Source organism: Dromiciops gliroides, chromosome 5 (assembly GCF_019393635.1).
Source record: "Dromiciops gliroides isolate mDroGli1 chromosome 5, mDroGli1.pri, whole genome shotgun sequence".
In the NCBI taxonomy this organism is placed as follows: Eukaryota; Metazoa; Chordata; class Mammalia; order Microbiotheria; family Microbiotheriidae; genus Dromiciops; species Dromiciops gliroides.
The window spans coordinates 53,348,647-53,368,386 of record NC_057865.1 but is presented as its reverse complement, the minus strand read 5'-3'; the positions used below and the strand labels follow the sequence as shown (position 1 = coordinate 53,368,386).

General features: G+C 37.4%; 1 protein-coding gene across 1 annotated transcript in view; it reads left to right on the top strand.

Annotated features, from left to right (window-relative positions):
• ITGA8 (integrin subunit alpha 8) overlaps window positions 1-19,740 on the top strand; it is a 229,161-nt gene that overhangs the window by 136,990 nt on the left and 72,431 nt on the right. Inside the window, 3 exon segments of the mRNA XM_043969199.1 lie at window positions 6,898-6,990; window positions 9,115-9,194; window positions 12,872-12,952. Coding sequence (XP_043825134.1) covers window positions 6,898-6,990; window positions 9,115-9,194; window positions 12,872-12,952 — 254 coding nt within the window.

Below are 19,740 nucleotides of genomic sequence, written 5' to 3'. Positions count from 1 at the left end.
TAGCAAGTCACTATGGATTTGCTGTGAAGGAATGAACAAATCATATTAGAAATAAATTGCCCTCTATTGCTGGTCCTAATCTTCATGCCTCACACACATTGTGTAATAATTGTTTGTTAGATAAAATTGAATTCCTTAAAAAATAATAAGTTGACAAGGTCGCAACTGGCAAATGCAAAAAAACCAAGAGTGAAAAAAATAACTTTATTTCCAAACAAGCAATTTTTAGAACAGTCTTTATATATGCTCATAACCAGGAATGTGACTGTACAGAACAAACCAGAAATAGAAGCATCCATGTCTGATGCCTACTGTCTGTCAATCAATAATTAATTAATCTTTATTAAGCTCCTACTATGTGCCAGGAACTATGCTAATCATTGGGGATACAGAAAGAATCAAGTCACTGAACTTCCCTGGGTCTCAGTTTTCTTACCTGTAAGATGAGAAAGTTGAACTAGACTTTCTGTTCTACATCTAGAATTATGGTGATGGATAGATGGATACATAGATACACAGATGTATACAATCTAGAGCTATGATATATGTATATATACACATGTAGATATATCTAGCACTATGATTATATATATACACACATATATACACACGTATATGTGTATGTACACACACGTGTGTATATATGTTTGTACCACCAACCTTACCAGCTAGCATAGTACTTATTCCCATGGTGGATGCCATTTAGCATTTGCTGATGACAATGGAGAGGCACAGGTTTGAAGTTTGTGGAATCATTTTAACAATACCCTTGTGGCATCCTTTTAGTCATTTATGTGGGAATCTAGAATCAATCCCAAAATTATGCACAAAACAAAGAAAAACAAGCCCAATGATGTGATTTTAAGAAATAACCCTGGAATTCCACACATACTTGGGATTGAATTCCCTCTGGGTTGTCCCACCTCTCAGTTAAACAAAGAAACATGTTTCAGAAATTTCTCTTGTTTGAGTATAATAACAACTTTGTTCTTCAGTTGGCTTCATGGAAAGCAGTTGTTGTTCTGACTTTCTAGCTGTAAATTCAGCTCTGAACCATTCAATGAGCCCTGATCCAGATAAGATGGTGTTCGCAGTCGCAATCCATCTGGTCCTAATTATTTGGTTCTTCCATAAATTCTGTTTGAGCCACTTTTCCTAGTCTTTATTTTTCACTTTGACATGGCCTCTTCTTTTCCATTTTCTATTTATTCCTAATAGCCTCGGTCTGGTATGTCCCTATAGACTTAGAGGCTGTTCACGTTATGTGCACTTCTATATTTCTGTTCAAATGTGATTGTCAGCTATCTTCTCCAATGCAAGGGTGGGAAAGGAAAATTCATTTTTGCCTACTGAGATTTTATCTGTCTGTTCAAAAATACATCTCAGAAAACTTCAAGACTTTTGTGTGATTTCAGAGACTTTGAGTTATTTTTTAAATCTCTTTTCAATAGCATTTCCCTCTTTTTTTGGCCAGGAATGAAGGTACTACATTCTTCATTTCCGAATTTTCATACTATAATCAAAGTAATGAGGAAAGCAGATCATAGGCTCATAGATACAGAGCTTCAAGGAATTTCAGAGGTTATCTACTCTAACCCTCTTGTGTTAGAGAAGAAAAAACAGTCTCAGGAAAATTCAAGTGACTTGTCCAAGGTCACAAAACTAAATATCAGAGGCAAGATTTGAAGCCAGGTCATCTGTCTTCAATGTCAGTGTCCATCTCGTGTTTGTTTTACAAAAAAGGATAGTAAAGGGAAAAAAAGAATAAATCTAGTGCAATAAGAAAGTTGGAAGGAATAAATAAATAGTAGCAGATACAAAGTTATGGTACCAATAATATAGGAGAAAATAAAGGATTTGGTATGGCAGTCTGTGGCTTCCTAACTAGATTATTAACTCCTTGAGGGCAGGCACTATGCCTTAAATACTCATCTATATCTTGTTTAGTGTCCATCTGCACAGCTCTGGGAACATGGTAAATAAACTCTCAGTCATTACTTGATATTTGATTAGCATATCTGCACTGTCCTGCTTGGGTATCTTATAAGGGAGGAGAGGTCAAGGTGAGTTCTCAAAGGCCATGTATGTCAACAAAGAAAACTCTAGTAGCTCTGGTAGCTCTTACCAGGCAGGAAATATTTGGAATAGTGACTTGGTGATAGACTGTATAGTAACTGAATTGCAACCTAGCTAAATTCAAGGAGGCTCATTGCCAGAAGTGCAGCAGAGCAGTGGATGAATGAATGGTTCAGTCAGAACAACTTTTAAAAAGTATCTTCTGATTTTTAGGGATGATACAATATATCTGTCAAGAGAGGACTTGCACCAATAAAATTATAGATCATTGAAGTATCAAATTATTGATTCATTCAACTTAATGTAATTTAATCTTTTAATTAAATTCAATTATTTCAACTAGAATGTATTAAGTGCCTACCATTAACACAGTTGCTGGGGGGGTGGGGAAGAGTTGAGAAAGAATTGTATAAAAGAGAAATGAGATGGGTTCTCTACCCTCAGGGAACTTATCATTAAGCAGGAGAGGTCAGATATACAAAGATTAATGGTTTTAAAGCTATAATATAATAACAAACATTTATTAAGTGGATAAAATGTACATAAATGGGGGTATGATTTTTTAATTTGTTTCATTTTATTTTTTAAAATCATAAAAGTATTTTATTATGTTCCAGTTACATATGAAGATAGTTTTCAACATTTGTTTTTATAAGATTTTGAGGTCCAGATTTTTCTCCCTTCACTCCCCCCTCCCCAAGACAGAAAGAAATCTGATATAGGTTATATATTTACAATCATATTAAACATATTTCTGGGGATGCGATTTTAATGGCTCAACCCCTGCCCTGGAGGAGCTTGGATCATACTAAGGGGAATGAAAAATATTCTCAGTTAAGTATAATACAAGCAGGTATTATGAGACCAAATGAGAGGCCCATACCAATTATCCTAAAAAAATCTGAATATTAAGAATACTAAACTCAAAGAGACCAGATGAGAAAAAACATCATTTCTTTTTGTGGGGATCAGTGAAGGCTTCTTTGTGGTGATATCATTTGAGCTAAGCCTTGATGGTGGAATAAGAGATCAGTAGGATGAAGACACAAGTCAATCATTCAAAAAATATTAGAAGCCCACCCTGTGCCAGGGGTCTGCTAGGTACTCCAGATACGAAGACAATAAATGAAGCAATCCCAACTTCCAAGCAGCATCAAGTTAGACATTGAAAAATGAGATGGGCTCAAATCCTATCACATAATGACTAGTTGATGAGAAGAGCTCCATTACTTTGAGGCATCTCCAGTTCCTTTTTTTCTTTTTCTTTTTTGCTGCTCATAAAAAAATGACCTGCCTCATTACACTATCACAAAGTCCTCAACGACTTAGAGTGCCCAAAATAATAACTTGATTATAGCTTCAAATGGAAGAATGGAAAAGGCTTCTTGTAACAATAGAGGGGAAAAAACTCAGTTATCTATAAAAATAAGGATTGTTTTTCCTAAACCACAGTTCAACAGTTCTAAGCCATTGAAAGAAAATACATGTTAAAAAAAATAAGAAGAGAGAAAAAAGATCTTTGATTGATGTAGGTGCCAAAAAGCCTGAGTGCTATTTCTAGCAAGGATGAAAAAATGTATAGTTTGTTTTTTTGGCTGCTGGACAGAATCAAAATGTTTACCAAAGAAGATAAGAGTTGCATGAGAAATGGAAAAATCCTGATGAAGTCTTACAGGACAACATAGAAATTCCTTCGTTAGTGCTTTTGTTATTTTCTTAGCAAGTGGATGGAATTTTTTCTTTGTTTTCTTAATTCAATAAATTCCTGTAATATTCCAGTCAGTCCAAAAAGCATTTGTTAAGTATATATTATGTGCTGGGCACTGTGCTAAATCCTGAGGATATGAAGAATGGCAAAAACAGTCCCTGCCTTCAAGGAGCTCACAGTCTATTGGGAAGAGACAACATGCAATCAACTATGTAAAAGATATATACAGAATAAATTGGAGATAACCTCAGAGGGAAAGTACCAACATTACAGAGGACTAAGAAAGGCTTCTTGCAGAAGGTGGGATTTTAGTTGAGAATTGAAGGAAGAAAAAGGTGAAGGAGGGGGGAATTCCAGGCAAAGGGAATAGCCGATAGAAATGCATAGAGTAGGAGATAATGTCACGTGTGAGGGATAGCAATGAGGACAGTGTGATGGATCAAAGAGTATGTGGAGGAGAAGAAAGTGTAAAAACCCTGGAAAGATAGGAAATGTGTAAAGATCTTTACAAATCAAACCACGGATTTTATATTTGATACTGGGGGTAATGGGGAGTTTCTGATTTTGAGTGGGAGGGAATGTCACAGTCGAGTTTGCCCTTTCCTTGTTGCTCTGTCATTTCAGTCATGCCCAACTCTTTATGAACCCATCTGGGGTTTTCTTGGCAAAGATACTGGAGTCATTTGCCATTTTCTTCTCCAGCTCATTTGACACATGAGGAAACTGAGACAAACAGGGTTAAGTGACTTGCCCAGGGTCACATAGCTAGTAAATGTCTGAAGCTAGATTTGAACTCGCTGCCACCTAACTGCCCTTAAACTTGCACTTTAGGAAGATCAATTTGATAGCTGAGTAGAAGATGGACTGGAATGGGGAGAAACTTGAGGAAGGGGGGCCAACCAGAAAGTTACTGTAATTGTCAAGGCTTGAGGTGATGAGGGCTTGCACAAATATGGGGGGCCAATATCAGAGAAGGGAAGGTATATTGTGAAGGTAGAAATAAATTGGCAACAGATTGGTTTAGTGGGGGGGTGGAGAAAGAGTATGAAGAGTTGAGAGTGACACCCAAGTTGTAATCATGGGTGACCAAGAAGTTGGTGGTAGTAGGGAATGACTTCAGAAATGGCACACCATTCATTATCAAGGATAAATGTGACTGGCCAAAAAAAATGTGCCTGGTCCACAGTAAGAGAGATGGATGATTGCTAAACAGCCTGATAGTTACACTGCTATCCAAGAAATGTTTTAAAAACTGGAGGAAAAGAAACTGAAGGCAAGTCTCAAGTATATTGAATATATTCTTTATGAAAGTTACAGAAGGACGGGGACAAGAATTGCAAGGGTAAGAAGACACAGACAGGTTCTAACATGCATCCATATCGGTGAGATTATAATATTTAAGTGTTGTCAGGGCAGCCAAAACCAGTGAACGTATTATCATGAACCAGTGTCCTCAGCTGATAATCTGTATTGTTGGAGGGAATAGAGCCTTCACTGAGATCAAGGATCTCTTGGAGTATTGGTACTACTGTCTAACCCTGAGTAAGGCCCTGAAAGAATGGAGCAGAGATCCAATAGTTATAGAATCTCAGAGCTGGACAAGACGTTAGGGGGCTTCTGTGTCAGCCTGTATCAGAACAGAAATGACTTTACAATAGTCTTGACTATAGCAAGTAATAATGCCTATCTCCCTAATACTGAGATTGTAGAATTTAGAGCTGGAAGTGGCCTTAGAAGTCATCCAACCCAACATTTTACAGTTGGGGAAACTGAGGCTCTGAGAGGTACAACTGGTGGAGCCAGGGTCTGAACCCAAGTAAGCTTTCAACCTCCAAAGTTAGTGCTGTTTCAACTTTCACAAATAACAGCATAGGATACTAACTGGAGAGGCTAAAGATGGACAAGGCACTTAGGCCCTTAGTAGCCAGAGGAAACCTGATGACACATATCACTTAGGAATAATATGTATATGAACACAAGCATATACAGCATGTAATATATAATAAGGTCATATAGATTTAGAGCTAGGAGGCAACACTAAAGATAATTGAGTTGAACCCTTTCATCTTACAGATAGTGAAACTGAGAATCAGAGAATGACCTGCCCAAAATTGACGGTACTGGGATCCAAATCAAAGTCCTCTGACTGTACACACTCAGGCCTCTTTCTGTGCTTGGTTGTCATTTGCAGAGAGTGATTTTGAATATTTTGAAGTTTTGAAGTTTACAATATGAATCTATCTTTAAGTTACTTAATCAATCTGTCAACTAATTAGTAGTAGAAGAATATAGATTCTTGTATCCCCAGTAACTTCCACCACCACCCTGGAGTTGGGGTAGGCATTAGAATGCTTCAAACTTACTTTTATTTTGACTTAGATTGAAATCTTTGAAAGCCCCTTTGAGGGGCAGCTAGGTGGCAAAGTGAATAAAGCACTGGCCCTGGATTCAGGAGGACCTGAGTTCAAATACCACCTCAGACACTTGACATTTACTAGCTGTGTGACCCTGGGCAAGTCACTTAACCCTCATTCCCCCCCAAAAAAAAAAGAAAAAAAAAAAAAGAAAGCTCCTTTGAAAAGTCAACACAGGTCACATCCACGTGGTATTCATTCACAGACAATGTGCATTCACTTTTAGCTACCTGTTAGTTACCTACCTAATAGCAGTGTTTTGAGAAAAAGATATTATTAACCTTAAATCTCTATATGAACAGGAGTTACCACCACCACCACCACCACCACCACCACTACCACTACTTCTTCACAGTATTTGAGGTTATTTTTATTCTTTTAGTCTGCATCTTGGAAGACAAGGGAAATCCATTTTGAAATGTTTAAGTAAATACCATACTACATGTTTTTTCTCACCAAAACACAAGTTATATTTCTTCATCTCATCTCATTTATTTCTATAATTATGCTTCCCCCCAATCCTTTTTAGTTTCTCATTTCCTCCTTCTAAGTTGAGTCACAAATTAAGCCTTTGTGCGGAATTGCCCCTACAGGTGTTTAAAATCAAAGATATTTCACAACCCCAGAGCTTTCCTTGGCTGCCAGGGTATAATTTATTCTGACCCCTGAACTCAATGTTGGTGTTCTCCCTTGTTGCAGGCTCTGCACCCACTGAGCTGTGAGTACAAGATGGACAACGTAACCAGAATGGTGGTGTGTGATCTGGGGAACCCTATGGTGGCTGAAACAAATGTAAGAGAAAACCAGATGTGGAGCCTGATTTTTATCTAATTGAATTTTAAGGGGAGTTGGTGGTAAACTACTCAATTAGCACTCAGCTACTTAACAAGCAGTGACTAAAACAAATTACCCCTTTAGATGGGAAATCATTGGAGCAATGAGATTCAGCATCATCTTCCACAAAGACTAAATGTATAGAGGTCAACAACATAAAAGGAAAATGCCTTTGTATGCTTTCTTCTTGACATTGAGAAATGATTTTCTGATTCAGATTTATCTTTGAATTGGTTCTACTTGCAAAACTTATGTTAGAAACTCAATTTTTAAAAACCCCAAAACGTCCAAGTTCCTTTTCTGGGTTACCTTCAATTAACACACACACACACACACACACACACACACACACACACTAATGGAAAAAGAGAATTCAAATGATCAGGAAAAAAAAAACAAAACAAATACTGCTAAGGCATAGCCAGGGAACTTCTCTCACCTCTGTTTTTATCATGAAATTTCAGACAATTTCCCAGTTGGTCTTTGAGGTACCCTTTCTGTATGTGAACTAATAAATGTGCTGTATTTATTGTGCTAATTTCCATGTGCTGTATTATTTTTTTCCAATTTGATTAAAAAGGACCTAAGTCTCCTTCATTTTTCATTATCTCCTGAAAATGAAGTCAACAATAATAGGAAGGGCAGCAAGCTTGTTTTCCTTGAGATTTCAAATGTCATTTTGAAAATGAAAAAATTTTAAATTATTTAATTAATTTGTTAAGTTGTGAGGACAACACAAACATTCAATATTATATTAAGCCATAGTTTTTAAAGTATGTAATCAGAATTGGATATTTGAACTACAACCTAGAAAACTATTACAACGGTGTTGTGTTTATGAGCCAACTAATCATTCTACTACCTAGTATTTCAAGAAAAATCTAGCCACCTAATTTGAGTGAGAAGACCCACCTAAAACCAAACAGGAAAGAAAGTCACTGCTATTCAGCATCTGTAGGTCATTAGTTTCTAACTTCCATGTTAGTATTAAATCCAGACTGAGAATAGTGTGAGAGCCTTAAAACTTGGGGAAATTCTTTACCTGAAATAGCATCACAATTTTTATCTTCATTTTCCCTATCATCACATAAAATGGAGCGGAGATGAGACAGAATATTTTCCCAAAGTTAAATTTTACAATCAAATTACTTCAAGTAAAGGGGAAAAAAGAAAGCCAATTCAACTGACCACCCAGATAATCTTAAGATACCAAGGGATAGAGTTGTATATATTGGTTTATCTCTGAGGATTACTGTAGCAGAAAACTACTTACTCACTTTCTTATCTTACCCTTATAATAGCTCTGACTACATCCAGTTTCATTGTATTGTTTTCTCAGGTGACCCTTTGGTATATTTACCTGCCTATTAGAGGTTTTTTAAAGATTATATGTCCCTTGATTACAGTATAATTCTGTGGGTAAAGACATTATGAAAGGCATGAGCATTATTCAAATGTATGGGAGAATATTGTTTCAAATCCCAGTATTTTAAAAGTTGTTTTCATAAGGGCAGGAGCTATATTATATTTATCTCTTTACTGCTCTTAATGCCTGATACAGGACCCTGTACATTTTAGGTGCTTAAGCAGATTAAGTAATATACACATGTACGTGTGTGTGTATGTGTGTATATTTATATGTGTATATAAAATCTCATTTGATCCTTGCAGCAAATAATAACCATAATCTGCCTAAATACACTTTAGGTTTATCAACTTCTTTAAAAGTATTCAGCAATCTTCCCTAGCAAAAACAAAAACAAAAATCAAAGATGCCAACTGGTGTTATTTTTGAAAGCTGGTGTTTGATTCAAGTTATGAACATAATATTCCATTAACCCCATGCTGTTAGTCATTCATAGTTCTCCCTTTACTTATTAATGATTTTAATTCTTGCCAACAATAGAATAGGCTACACTGCAGTGTAAGGAGCTCACCAACACTAGAAGTGTTTGGGAAGAAGCTGGATGGTTGACCATCTGTCAGGAATACTGTGTAAGACATCCCTAAGTTGGAAGCAAAAATGACTTTCTGGCTCTAGGAGTCTGTCATGGCTGAGTGTCATATCTGATTCTTTCCTAGTCCTCGCTAGGCCTCCGATTTGCTGTACCTCGACTTGACAATACCAATACAAGCATTGACTTTGATCTCCAAATCAGAAGGTAAGACCTTTCATCATTAAGGGACTATGAACTTTTGAAAGAAAGGCTTTTCTCTCCTTGTTTTCTTTTATTCATCTTTTAAGGACTCTTCTAAAAGAGCGATCAGAGTTTTCATCATGAGTCCAAGACATCCAAGGGCAGAGGGGAAGCATTCCCCAATTATCTCATTAAATTGCCTGAGTGCATAAGGAAACGTGAACTTTCAGTCTAAGTCCAGGATGTGCCATATATTACAGTACTGCAGTTTATCCCTTAGTTATGTCACGAACTGGTTTTTTTTTTACTCTACTTATTGTCTGCAATTTTGACCAAAGTAGCTTCATTGACCTCTGCTTCCCTGACTAGACCTTTATTAAATTCTACTCTCCTCTTCATCAGCAGTGCTTCCTAGGAAAAACTAAAACTAAAACCAGAACCTCCATTTAGAAAGAAAGAAAGAAAGAAAGAAAGAAAGAAAGAAAGAAAGAAAGAAAGAAAGAAAGAAAGAAAGAAAGAAAGAAAATTAAGTTATCCTTTCTCACTCATAATTTTAGCACTCGTATATAATAAGCAGTGCACTTAGTAGGGCTGATTGAATTGATCATTCTAGGAGCTTTCCACAATGCCTCTCTGTGGAAAGGTGTCCTTGTTGACCATGGGTGCTTTCACCCAATGCTAAATTAAATACTGAAAAGAGAATAGGTATTCATTTCACATTCATTTTCACCTACAATAATTTGTCTTGATTTTACTTGCTTCCTTAAATACTGTAGCAATGTGCTACCATGCAAGAATTGTCTTGAAAAATGAAGGAATTAAAAAAAAAAAAGAAATGGAATCCTAGTCAGGAAATCTAAATTCTAGCACCTCTTCACTCTATTGCTGGTTATTGGTTGCTCAGTTTCTTCATCCATGAAATGGGAGTTGGACTAGGTGACTTTCCAAGTCTGTTCCCAGATTGTACTCCACCATTCAGTTAAAACGCCCTAGGAAACACATAAGGCATAGTAAAGGACAGGGCCCAAAGATACACCTTGAATCCAGGAAATCATTTGTGCATTTGATAGTCATGAGAGAAATCAATACTCACCAAGCTACTATTCTGGTAGATGCCAAAGATTTAAATAAGAATAGTGAAATAGTTCGATTTTAGCTTAAACAAGTTCAACCGGAACCAAAATAAAACAAACACTCAAAGTCATTTTTCAACTCTCAAGGGGGCATTCCTGGATGCTGATCTGCACATATGGAATTCTGGTCCCCAACTAGGGGAAAACTGGCTTTCAGAGCCATTAATTTGGAACATTTTCAAGTTACCAAATGTTTAAGTTAAAAGGTCTTCCCATGACTTTTGCTCTATGATACAATGAAAATATTTTCCTCCCTTCATGAGGAGGGTCCCCATGTATAGAACAGACTGCATGTGATCACATTATCCATTTTTTCTTGACCATACGAAAAGCTATACTTTGATGATTCTATTGGTTAATATAATCAAAAGGTGAAGAATCTCAGAAAGCTGAATGGTATCTTTAGGAGGAAAGAAGGGGAGAAGTGTGAGACAGAGACAAAGAGAGACTGAGATAAAGAAAGAGACAAACAGACAGAGAGAGAGAGACAGACAGAAGGAGAGAGGGAGGGAGGAACAGAGAGGAAATGGTGAATGCTAAGGAAAGAGGAAATGTGCTAGCTTTAGAATAAAAATAATTGAAGAACATATTTATTAGCATACCTCAGGATATATTCTTATAAAGGAAGTTCACCATTAATTTTCTCAGAAATAGAGCAGAAGGTATAAATAGCACTATATCATAGACAATGATGGATTACTTGTTTAATATAACAGCAGTGTTAACAAGGGAGGCATGCTGTTGAGAGAGCAGTGAAAAAAAAAACATGCAAACTGTACACATGTTAATTGTGCTTCCTTTCTTATGAGAAGGTTTTGTTAAGCACTACAGGCATTGCTGGATTCAGTACAAACTTCCCTAGAAATTCTATACTGCAGAATGTTACAGAATTCTGTGATACAGAGTGATTTTTGGATAGGGAATCAGAAAATTTCGTTTCCAGGGCTTTGATGAATTTGGTCATATTTCTAAAAAGCTAATATGTCTTTCATGTTAAAAGATGGATTCCATACCTGATACCGCTTTCCATTGCCATATATTATGAAGAATAACATTGCCAATCAGAATAGTAGAAATAAGATTCAGTCAAAATACTCATTTATGCACGTAAGCATTGCTCTTATATTTCAATCCCTGTGTTTTCCATGGAAAATAGAAGAAAGGGAAGCAACTGCTTAGAAGACTCAGGTTTGCACACTAAATGGCTTCCCATGACTCAGGAGAAACTCAGAACCAGAAATCTGGCATCCAGCAGAATCATTTAGTTGCTTCTCAGTCTTTCATCACTCCCAATGATGTCCTTGACTGATGCTCCCCAGATATGATCAAAATAAACCTCCATGGTAATGGGGGTTCAGACAGTGGTGAATAAGTCCTAGGCTTATACCAGTGCTAATCCATTATAGAAACTGATACCTCCACCTAACCATCTCTTTTTTTTTCCACATGTGTAGTTTGCATTGCCTTATCAGTACATGTGATCAACCAGGACATTAAAAAAGCTAAAAAAAAATCAAGACAACCAAAGAAGTATGTTTTAATGACCTTCTCCCCCATTCGAGAGTTTCTATTGAATTTTACCCTATTCTTCCCAGCTTCTAAATTTAGAGAGCTTTAAAAAGCTAACCAGAAGAAAGCCTGTTCATTGGGAGTTCAATTCTATACTACTTTTCACTGAATCACTCTCTAATCTTGGAATCCTAAATAGAAACCCAAAGAGTTCTCCCTAAAGGGTAGTCAGACTGTAAGACATTCTCAATCTGCCTGCACAGTTGCAGGTTGTAGATAATGTGTTAACTTTAATTCATGGTAGGGAATTAAAGCAGCTAGGATAGAGTGCTGGGCCTGGAGTCAGGAAGACCTGAGTTCAAATCCAGCCCCAGACACTTACTAGCTATGTGACCCTGGGCAAATCACTTAACCCTGTTTGCTCCAAGTAGAGAGCATCAGAGATGGGCCATAACAACAACATGAGCCAACATTTATATAACTATGGAAGGTTTTCCAAGTGCTTTATCTCATTTTATCCTGATGACAACGGTGGGCGGTAGGTATTATTATTACTAGAACCAAGGTTCTATGACTCAAGAGCCAAGGATCTTTCTACTGGAATATGAAAGTAAATATCTTGATTTTCAAGATGCCTGTATAAATGATCTTTAGGGATATTCATACCATTAGCATGAAAACTAAGTGCTGACTGGGCAATCTCTTATGTAACAGATAATAGTTTCATAAATCTGTACATTGTTTCTATCTGCCTAGTAGATCCTGGGAGGCAAACTCAATCTAGTCATTTTCCTATGAAAATCCCAAAGACCAATTTACTTCCTGAGATTTACAGTGTTTTCAAATACAGTCTGTGTGTGTGTGTGTGTGTGTGTGTGTGTGTGTGTGTGAGATAAGTAATAAAATGCCTCAAACCATAAAAGATAATTTCATTTCAAATAAGATTGGGGGGGGGGATTCTCAAAGCAGTTGTCATTATTGATTTAAAAAATATGCACTATATTGTGTAGTTACTTTTCTTTAAGATGATGATTTAACTTCAGTGTTACTCTATTTTAGTTCCAACAAAGATAATCCAGACAGCAACTCTGTGAGCTTGCGAATCAACGTCAGTGCTACGGCTCAAGTGGAGATAAGAGGGTAAGTAACAAACAAATTGTAGCTATATAATAGCACAGTCACATATCTGGGTAAAAGAAGAGATAAAATACTTTTAAAAATATTATGGACATATTCTGCAAGATCTAAGGCCAGAGTGGTAATATGGATAGAGCACTTAGATCCTTAGAGCCAGGAAGACCTGGGTTTAAGTATCAACCCTAACATTTAATAGCTATATGACCCTAGACTAATCACATAGTTCTAGCCAACTCACATACATACACCCACATACACCCTTGTATCTATTTCTGTATTTATATAGCATATATAACTTATACATATGTAGGTGTGTATATGTGTGAATAAATATGTACATATAAAACATCTATACATATATACATACGCACATATCTATCTATATTTACGTATACACACATCTGCAGTGGTGAAGTAAGTTCTCATAACAGGAGTTGCCTATACACTTCCTTTATGGAGTCACAAATTTTACCACCCCTCTGTAAAAGAGTACAAGGTACTTTTAATTGTATATTTTCAACTGTAGTTCTCTATAGAAAAAGAAACAATGGGGAAAATAACTTCCTAAAAATAGAGCTTTCCAAAAATAGAATGAACTTTCTTGGGGATGCTGTTCTTCCTGGTCTTGGACATCTTTAAGCAGAGGTTGGATATGTAAACAAGATTCATGTTTTGGTTAGGGATTGAACTAAATTATTTCTAAGATCCCTTCCAAACCTAAATCTAAATATGAGACTTCAAGTATTGGTGCTTTGATCTGTATAGGAACAACCTTCATTATAGACCCAAGCTTTCCGGTGACCTCACTGATGTTGGCCTCGAATTGTCATGGCCAAAAAGAATTTCATCTGTTGGGTTGCTTTCTGCTGTTGATTCCATCTGCATTTAGTTTTAGCTTCTCTTTGATTATGGATTGATAATGGCATAGGAATCTGATTTCCTAATGACCATGATATCCTAGTGGGTGATAGCTTACATGTCTATCATCCAAGGATCAGTCTGGCTAAGTTTGAGAAACTCAGAACCAAGATTTAGACCAATAAGTGGTCATTTTGGGGGTTACAGCAATTTATTAAGCTATTAAACCATGGGCAATAACCATTTACCCCTTGGCAGTGCAGTGAATAAACTACTGGGCCTGACGTCAGGAAGATGAGTTCAAATCTGGCCTCTGACATGCACTAGCCATGTATGTGACTCTGGGCAAGTAAGTCATTTAACCGTGTTTGCCTCAGTTGTTAATCTTTAAAATGAGCTGGAAAAGGAAATGGCAAACCACTCTAGTATCATTGCCAAAAAAAAAAATCCCAAATGGGGGTCATAAAGAGTTCCCTACTGAAGCAACTGAAAAAAAAAATTCAGAGGTAAACTTTATGTGTGACAATTGTGGCATAGCTGAAATTACAATATGGTCTCTTGTTCATTGAGCAATCAAATATGAGATGTGAGCTGAATGATGATTTAAACATTCTGAGTAATATACCAACCACATGCAAGACAAAAATAGGCAAAAATTAATTTTAAGTGGATGAATTTTATTCTCCATTGAAAATGGCAAGTCAAAGTAACTTAATAAATACCATTTAAGATACAACTCTTACATACCACTAATTTCCATTTTCATTTCATTTTAAAGCTAGCTTTAGACATTGAATAATTTCTTAGATTTGTGTTGATGAGAAGGCTTTATTCTTTCCTACCTTATTATTCATCCTTTTGTATTTTTCATGCATAAAAATGTATTTAAAAGCTGGGACTCTTAAAGTGTAGTAAATTCCAGTTTCCTAACTTGACATAAAATGAAATCAGTTTCTTACTGCAAATAAAATGTAAAAGTTAAAGAGAGAGATTCCTTGGGTGAAGTGAGCCAAAGGCAAATAAGTTAAGACTTAATGTAAAATATCCCCTTTGTTTCCTTATATTGAACTTCTGGGATAAATGTATTTAGTTGTCTCCCTGTCACCAATGTGACTCCTCTCTTGGTAGGGAGACACACAGAACCAGTCTCTCTGTGATAATAACTGAGATATGTCATCCAACATAAGCTTCATCATAGATATGTGACAATTTAAGTTGCTGATGTAACTTCCCAAATTTGATTCTCTAAGGTGGTGATAAAGTTTGGTTTTGGCCATATTCAAAATAAAATTCTTCCCTCAAATATCAACATCGGTAGAGAAAATGTTTGTGAAAATATTGAGTTCTTCTAAGGAATAAAAAAACAAAGTATTGAGTATCTTCCATGCTTGGCGTACAGGAAAAGCTAACCTGTTTGGCCAATGGAAAATATATTGTGTACATTTTTTTTAAATCAAGGACAATCTTAAATAATAAATTTGAAGATTTCTTCATATATGTGTGTATTTTTCTGAGCCAAATGTGGATTCTAGCTTTGAGGACAAGAATTCACCAGCCTACTTCAAAACTAGATAATCTTAGCTCAGTTTTCCAAACACAACTATATATCAAACTGTTGACATTGTGAACCATTTAAAATTACTGGCTGATACTGCAGTAGACTGCAGGGTAGAAACCATTATGAGAAAGCAATTCACATAAAAAAGTCCTAAGGGTAGTTATGGGCTACAAATGCCACATGAGTCACCAGCATGAAGAGACAGGCAGGCAAAAAGCATTGACTGGATGAACAGGACTAGAGTGTGATCATTTCTCTATATTCTGATTTTCTTAACCCACCTTGGGTTGTCCAGGTTAGGGTGCCATATTTTTCAAGTGGCATTGACCAATAGGAACCATTTCCAGAGAAAGGTAGCCTGGAGGAGGATGGGAAGAGACCTTAAGCTCACGACATCATTCAAAGGAACTGGGGGTGTTGAAAGTTCAGAAAGGACATGATAGTCTTCAAATTTATGGAGAGCTGCCACATGGAAGAGGAAATGGACTTCTCTTCTTGGCCCTTAATGGAAGTTACCAAGATTTCAGTTTAATAAAGAGAAGAAAAGAAAACTTTCCAAAAATAGAGCTTTCCAAAAATGGAATGAAACTTCTTGGGGGTGACGATTTTCCTGGCCATGGACGTCTTTTATGCAAAGGCTGGATATGTAAACAAGATTCGTGTTTTGGTTAGGGATTGAACTAAATGATCTCTAAGACCCCTTCCAAATCTAAATCTAAATAGTAGACTTCAAGTATCTATGCTTTCATCTGGTAGAAATGCCTTCTGCTATAGACTCAAGTTTTCCATTGACTTCATTGACATCAGTCATGGATCGTCATGGCCAAGAAGACTGTCATCTGTTAGGTCACTTGCTGATGATGTCTATATTTACCTCAGTGCCCAGTGGTGACTCTTCCATGGGAATTATTGGAAGTGAATCTGGTCTATATAATCAATTATATTCCTCCTTCTTAAAATGGCCAATTGCTGTGAGATAATCTTTGGAAAAAATCACACACACACACACACACACACACACACACACACACACACACACCAATTTCCTCCAGGTAGAGAAAGGAATCGCTTTTTATTCAATAAAGATGCCAATTCAACAAACATTTATATAGGCACTGGCTGAGATGTTAGGGATATAAAGATAGATGTGACATGGACCCTCCTCATAGATGACTTCAAATTTAACAGGAGGGGAGTGAGGGAAGAGGGGGAGAGAGGAGAAAAGAAGTGTACCTTGGAATAGGTTTAAAGGATAGGAGGAGCATGAGGATCCAACAAAGGAGTACAGGAAGGGGCAAACAGAAAGATAGAACTGAGAGCTATAATAATGTAGTCTTGTGGAACCAAAGGAGGAGAGGCTAACAAGAAGGACTGGGCTACCAGTTCCAAAATGCTTCAGAGAAGTCAAGGAAAATGAAGCCTGGGAAGGGGGTGGGAGAAGTGTTTTTATTTAGTGATAAGGTGGTCATTAGTAATGCTGAATGTAGCCCATTCAATAGAGTGGTGAAAACAGAAAACAAATGACAAGAGGCTTAGGAGTAAAACTCTAACTGGTAGTAAGCCAAGACAACAAAAATATACTAATCTATCTAGGAAATTGGGTAGTAAATGGGAAGAGAGATAAAGGGTACCTGATAAGAGATTGAGAATAGGGACTTTTGATCGAGCAAGTTCATAGAGATAAGAGGAGTGGTTGGCTTTGAAAGTATTAAGAGGCTGACCTCCCCTTGTTCCCCTGAAACTATAAGAAGAAAGGGAGGTAAGGACCCTCAAAGGTGTAGAGACAGAAACTTCACTTGCTCAGTGAGGGAGGTGAGTAAAACTAGGAGCTTGAAAACAGAAAGGCAAGTGTAGAAAAGCCATTGTAGAAATGTGAACTCTCAGTGAGACATTTATAGAGATAAGAGATTGCCATGTAGCAATGAAAACCTAGTTAAGGTTAGATTATAGTAGACATTTATAGTGAACCCCATCATTTGTGTGCATAGAGTCAGATTTACTCCTTCCAAAGCAAGTTTGCCTGAGACTCTACGATAAATATTGGCATTAGCATCTAGACCAAACATTTTCCTGCCAAGGTAATCACAAAGCTTTGGTGCTAGTGGTGAGACTGTTAAAATCCTTGCAGCAATAGTAGTCCATGATTTCAACAGCTTTGCCTCTCCCTAAAAAACTGGTCGTCTTCACTTTTCTAGACCTCAAGTTCTCTATCAAATAAGGGGGGCTAAAGTAGATTGTTTCTAAGGTCCTTTCTTGTTCTAAAATTCAAAAGACTATAAAGTTCTTAGACTCATAATCTAAATGTTTTGTAACATAACAACACTGGGGAAAGGGACCATTTCTTTATGAGCCTTCTTTATCTTGATAGGTTCATAAACCTAGAATATCAATGGCCTTCAGAGGTCATCTAATTCAACTCCTTCATCATATAGATGAGGAATTTCAGGTAAAGAGTAATAAGGTGACTTATCAGAGATCATGCAGGTAGAAAGTAAGAGAGTCAGGATTTGAACCCACATCCTTTGACTCAGCATCTAGCACCTGAAATGAAAACTGTATATTATTGGCAAAGAGAAAGCTATACCCTGGGATAGCATTTGCACCTTGCCTTTTTGTGAATATTTCTTTGTAATTTAGCAACATTTCTGTAAGGTGTTGGAAAAAATTGAATAGGACCCCACACCTCAAGAAAACAACTTTGCTTAATTACTTCCAATTAAAAGAAATTGATATTTTCCCCCAATCTCTGTGATATATAACTCAGAAAACTTGATAGGAAAAAGAAAAGGAAATGGAGGCATACAGAGAACATAGCATCACAGATTAGAACTGGAAGGAACACTAGAGGCCATTAATTTGAATTTCCTCATTTTATAGATAGAGAAACTGAGACACAGAAGGGTTGCCCGGTGTTACACAGCTAGTAAGTATCACAGACAGGATTGTAGGTCTTTCTAACTCCAAGTGCAGGCCCTATCAACTACACCATGCTGCTTCTGTTAAGTGACTTGTCTGAGGGTCAGAATTCAGTTGAAAATACTTTTTGTTCTCTTTGGACATGGATTATCCAGAAGAGAGAATAAGATTTGAACTTTCTTGGGGCTGGGTTGATAACTGACTCCCGTTAACAGACCAAAGTGATTGATGTCCAATGGAGATCATTTCCACTGAAAGTACTTCTAGCTGAAGATCTGTGAATTCTTCCTCTCCCAGTTTGTTTGTTTCTATGTTAGCACTCCTTGCTGGAAGAAAAAGCACCAGTTTATTAAGGATATCTTCTTTTGAGGCCTCAATTTGCCGAGGGCTCAGAAAAAAATAATCATCCTTCACTTGCCCTGAGTGATCAATACTTTCAACATCTAGTCAATGATAAACAGCTGATGATATGAAGTTATAGAACTATATTCCATTCCCATTCATTCCACACCCATCCTCCATGTTGTGGGTAAACATGTAATATAAAAACACTACTATATCAAGTCAGTGACTCGCCTTCACCCCTCCTCCTGTTAGTGGAAACAGTTCCGCCACGAGAAGGCCGGGAGTTGGGCTTCGGTTGTCAGAGGCTATTTGAGATGCATGCCATTGGAGCATTTTATAGAGAGTGGGAGCTTATCCCCACTCCCACCCCGCATGACAAACCTTTGGTTTTTAAGGCGAGTCACTGGCGCCTTAAAAGCAGTCGCTTCCAGCGTGTGTGGCTCCTTAGCCTTGGCAGGCAACCCGCCTTGGGGAAGGAAACCGTGATATTAAACCTCCACTGCCTTGTGGCTATACCCATATATGGGAAAGGCTTCGGGAGTTAACCCCGAGGAAAAATCAGGAGTCAGAGTCCCTTAGGCAGTTGGATGTTGGACATCACATCCCTCTGGCAACTCCTGCGGCAGCACTGGTGCCAAACTGTATTGGCTCTGCCTCTCCTTTGGATCCACCAGTGTCGTGGAGAGGGAAAACCTGCTGCATGGGCAACAGCTTGTTTTCCAATTGATCTGCCCAGGCCAGCGCCCTGGAGAGGACACTCCAGCTACTCCTCATGGGGTAGATACAACACAGGATGCGGCAGTTACCAGTTATAAATCACTCGGGAGCTGCGGCTCCCGTATCGGACTGCCCAGCCACACTGTGGCCTGTGGCTCTTCAAGGTGCTGATCCATGGTCATCTGTGACTGGTGGAGGCCTACTACTATATCAAGTCACCACCCAGCTTATCTTATTAGATAACATTGATTCCTGTCTCATTCTCTAAAAACTGTTTGCAAGACAGTTTGGTAATATTCAACCACATTTTATCCAGAGCTTCCTCATCCTGGCTCTTGACCCGGTCCTTGTGACTTAAAGTGACATATAGCAGAAAGAACCACTAAAAATTCAGGAA